The sequence below is a fragment of the Propithecus coquereli genome, unplaced genomic scaffold (assembly GCF_000956105.1).
Source record: "Propithecus coquereli isolate 6110/MARCELLA unplaced genomic scaffold, Pcoq_1.0 Scaffold125, whole genome shotgun sequence".
Taxonomy (NCBI): Eukaryota; Metazoa; Chordata; class Mammalia; order Primates; family Indriidae; genus Propithecus; species Propithecus coquereli.
This window is the reverse complement of record NW_012136636.1, coordinates 5,582,146-5,586,683: the sequence shown is the minus strand read 5'-3', so window position 1 is coordinate 5,586,683 and position 4,538 is coordinate 5,582,146. Positions and strand designations below refer to the sequence as shown.

The 4,538-nt window shown below is 39.3% G+C and overlaps 1 protein-coding gene across 1 annotated transcript in view; it reads right to left on the bottom strand.

The window, feature by feature from the left end:
- MYO16 (myosin XVI) overlaps window positions 1-4,538 on the bottom strand; it is a 542,291-nt gene that overhangs the window by 320,070 nt on the left and 217,683 nt on the right. The window contains exon 13 of the mRNA XM_012637927.1: window positions 3,980-4,085. Within this exon, the coding sequence (XP_012493381.1) occupies window positions 3,980-4,085 (106 nt within the window). The remainder of the gene's footprint in view (window positions 1-3,979; window positions 4,086-4,538) is intronic.

Here is a 4,538-nt window from a genome sequence, read left to right as displayed (position 1 = left end):
GTACTGATTTATCTCTTAAATGTACTTAATTTCACTGAGTGCCTGTAATTTTATAAAGAATTACAGTCAGTTCACAAATTCATCCAATGCTTGTATTTAATTCCTGTATTTGTACTTGGATGCATTGCAAAAATGGTGCCTGAGTAATTTTCATGAACATCTTGAACACTGAATGATATTCATGTGGAGGATAATTTAAAGGAAAACAAAGTCTAATTGACATAGAGTTGAAGCCATGCTCAAACCAGGGCAATATTTTTTCATGAGACTAGAAATCACTTATTTATAACATCTTTTATTGTCATAAGGAATGAATAAAACAAACAAATGAATTAGAAGTGGTTTTACTTGAAATTTTCACTGATACTCTAGTTTGGACTCCCAGATGCTAATTGATTTGGTAGTTGTATCTAACTTATCCAAAGGAATGCAACTTGGAATATATTCACTTAAGCTAAAATTCAAAGCCAATTTACATAAGGTAATCTGGAATACATTTCAGAAATTATACAGACTACTTTCTCCTAAATTATCATTTTAATAAATGATGGTTTTAGTCTATAATTTAGAAGGGAAATTATTGTTCCTCGTCATTACAATGAAGTCAGTAGATTCTGTTATTTCTATTAGTTAATCTAAGTCTATTTTATAACCATGTTGTGTTATACATACTCTAACCCTTAGATATCAGTAGTCAGTATATTAACATATCTGAACAAAGAATATAAGGTTATGCTATTCTTCCCAAGTTGACCTCAAGTGTTAAATTATTTTTTTCAGCTTTGCTGTAAAATTATGCAAGTGCTCAATGCAGTAATAAATGGTTAAGAATTAAAGTCATTAATGAATGCATATAATACCACGGATATGTTGCAGGATTGATTAATTATACATTCTTTATAGAGAAAAAAAATCTGAAGAATCAGACATAAGCTTAGGGATCCATTAGGGCAGATTTAATTTTTAAAAGACTTATAATTCAAGTAGAAAATATGAGGAAATAATACTAATCTATTGATTAAACTTAAGCTCTTCTCATTTCTAAATGAGGAATCAGATTCTATAAATCTCCAGACTGTGACCAAGTAAGCTCCACATGGTAGAGATAGCTCTGCCCAGTGGCAGCCAGATAAGAAGGGCGGGTGACACATAAACAAGAACAAATAGCACAATACTCCTTGTGCAGTATATTTCTGGATTTTTAACTTTTGAACTTTTACGTAGCCTGTTTTAGGGAATGATCCGAAATAACAGCAGTTGTTTTATTTCGATGTGATCAGACACTGTTAAATATTAATATAAAATTGCTGAATGAAATGCAGGTTGTCTTTCTGTAAATGTATGTACAGCGAGACATGCATGCACGAGACAATGGAGGGACTTCAGCAGGAATTTGAGACTGTGGCATTGTGTTTACCATACCTTACCTTTATGATAAATAAGTGACAATAGAAAGTCGTATACTGTGGCAACATGGCCTATCATGCATTATTTTTTTCAAGGAAATGATAGAGCACATATGTACATCATTTTCTCGAATGCTATACAGAGCCTGTTGGTCCATTTATAGCAAACCTTACATTCTTTTTGTGTGTATGAGAAATTGAACCTACTTTTTAATATGTACATTAAGTGGTCTCTTGACCTGGGAGATAATTAAAATTTTGAACAAATGTGTCTTCCCTACACTTGAACTAGAAAGAAAAAAAAAGAAGAGATGGAGAAAATTTCCACTATCTTATAAAGGCAGGCAGGGTAAGATACAAGAAAATGCCAGTGTTGGTTCTATAAATCACACATACACACGCACGTAACACACACCCCCTAATTTATAGGGTCCTGACTACGTACAAATGGTTTATCCGCATTAAATTTATTTGATAATATTAAAGCAATTCAATTTAGTTTAGGAAACTTTGGATAATTAAATGCTTCTTAGGTGTGTCAAAATACTTTAAGATGTTTTATTATGCATTCATTTATTTACTGCATAGGAGCTGACAGCGTTTCTGGATTCAAGGGACTGGTGCTTGGTGGCCATTTCATAGATTTTTGTTGAATGAGTGAACAAATGCAGGAGACAGTACATGCCAGTTTGGGAGGGATGTGTGTTCCAAGGTGGCTTCAGTCCAGAGTAAGGGGACAGGAAAATAATGCTATAGGCTCAAGAATAAAATAACATTGTCAGGAAGAATGTCGGGCCATGCTGATTTATTGGACTTGATGTAAAAAGAACAGAATCCTTCAAAGGTTTTGAGAAAAGGAGTTTGGGTGATACAAACTGTTAGTAGTTCACCAAGATCAACTCTCTTTTTCTCCCATTTAATAGTTCAAGTTGAGCACAAAGCTGCCTGGTTAGCAATGCTCTAGCTAAACAGCCATGTGACTAAGTTAAGCCGACACTGTGAACACAAATGAGGCACCCCTCCTTACACCTGGCCCTCACACTGGGCCAGCAGTTTCTTCCCCCTTCCTCTGAGCAGTGAGCAGGGGCACATTCCGCGCCCTGCCGGGTGGTGGGGAGCAGAACTGCCCTGCCGGCCAGGACCCGCTGCAGGGCACGCACCGGGAGATGCGCGAGGAAGGGAGAAGAAAGCGGGATATGGGTAACTTAGAACATTGTTGAAGGTGGTCTGATGACAGAGGTGCCTCAGCACCCGTGACAACTGTGCCTGAGAGAGCTGGACGGGCCGGAGAGCTGGGAGAACACCTGGAGACTGTGCTGGAGAGAGGGAGAGAGGTGGGGTCAGCGTGAGTTCCAGGTTTGCGAAAGTGGAACTGAGAAAATATCCTACCGCCTACTGCGATGAGTAACGTGGGAGGATGCTGAATAAAACTCTGGACGTGTCTCCGAGGGGCAGAGCAGTGTGTCCACGACGTCTGCTGCACAGGTGGGGCTGCACCTTAAGAAAGACGTGGGGACAGAGATTCAGGTGTGGAGCTGCTGATGCAGCCATGGGACCGAATCGTGGGGCCACGAGCGTAAGCAAGGCAGAGTGCCCTCTAGACAGCGTTTTATTTCAAACCCAGACAATCACCATGAATTTCCAGTCCTCTTAGGTAATTTCCAAGAGAAGCGCTGAAGTGGGGAGGGTTCCTTCTGCAGGTAAAGTCCCCTAGCAAGCAGACTGCGGAGCTCTGACCGTTTTTTTATTGGACATTGGTTTTCATTCTGTTCCCTACTGTTAGGTGTCCTTGCGTGTGTCAGAGCGCGTGATCGCAGGAGCCTTCCAGCTTCCCTTGAGTTTCTTCTTCCAATCTGCTGTGCTCTGAAAAAACCTGTTAACAAAACTTGCTAGAGCTGTGGAAAAGCAAGAGACTCAGTCTAGGGACAAGCACCTCTGTGGGCCTCCTTGAGTAAAAGTTCTGACTTTATTGTGTGGAGTTGTTTTTAGCTTTATCTTCGCTATGAGCGGGCCTTTTCACTTCCTCTTTGAATCTTGGTAGCATTTTAGTTAGATGAAGTAGCAGAATAAGGTATCTTCAAATATTACCGAATGTAACACTGCAAGTGTTTCTGAATATAATTTAAAATCTGTTTGGGGGACCAAAGTTTGTTACTTGCCCATCAACGTCTTTAAGGTTTACTGTGGGCAATTCTTTTAGATCCACTGAAACTCTATCATCAGCTCTCAGCAACCCCCACAATAACTGCTTTTCAGGCCAGCACCCTTATTGTACCAACCTACCAAAGTGGAACTTTCTATGTGAACAACCATCTCTAAGTATATTATGTTTTAGATCCAACTATTCAGAGTAAATATAAAAGAATATGTACAAACAACTTTTAAATATATAAAACAAAATAAACATTTAATTGAATAATATTAATTTGCACCAGGGCTCAATCTTTTATATTCTCTCTTTCTATAAACGGCGACCATCTTGTGTCTATTATGACATCCCATCCCCTCTATTTGTTAATGACATTTGGCTCAACATTCATTCACGTATTTGCCAACCCAAACAAGAAACTTACATGTTTAAATCTGGATTCAAATATAGCCCTGCTGGAGCCAGACCTACAGGTTAGGTGCCTCATTATTTGTTTGCTGGCTTCGGACTTTCCCGATCCTCTTTCTCCACTAAGAGAAAACAGAGAGGAAGAATATAAGTTTGCTGGTTTGGAGGTGGTAGTTAAAAGCATTACATAACTAGAGAGAATTCTCAGGCCCCAAAATGATGAAGGAATGACATACCAACTTTCAGTTAGTTTATGGTATAACTGAACTTCTTTAGTTTGATGCATACATCCAAAATATTTAGTAAATATGTACTACGTCATGTGCTCATGGCATTTCAGATGTCGGGACTGCAAATGAATGTGACACAACTTCCGTCATACAACAACTTACCATGGAGAACCACAGGACAGGTGAATTACAGTAGAAAGGCTTCGGGCTGAAACGGCTTCACAAATAAAAGTGAGGGGACCCCAAGTGACTGTGTTCTACAATGGGAAGGTCACGTACCACAGACCACATGGACCTGGCCCTGGGAAAGCTGCTACATCTTTGTGAGCCTTCCAGGAAAGACAT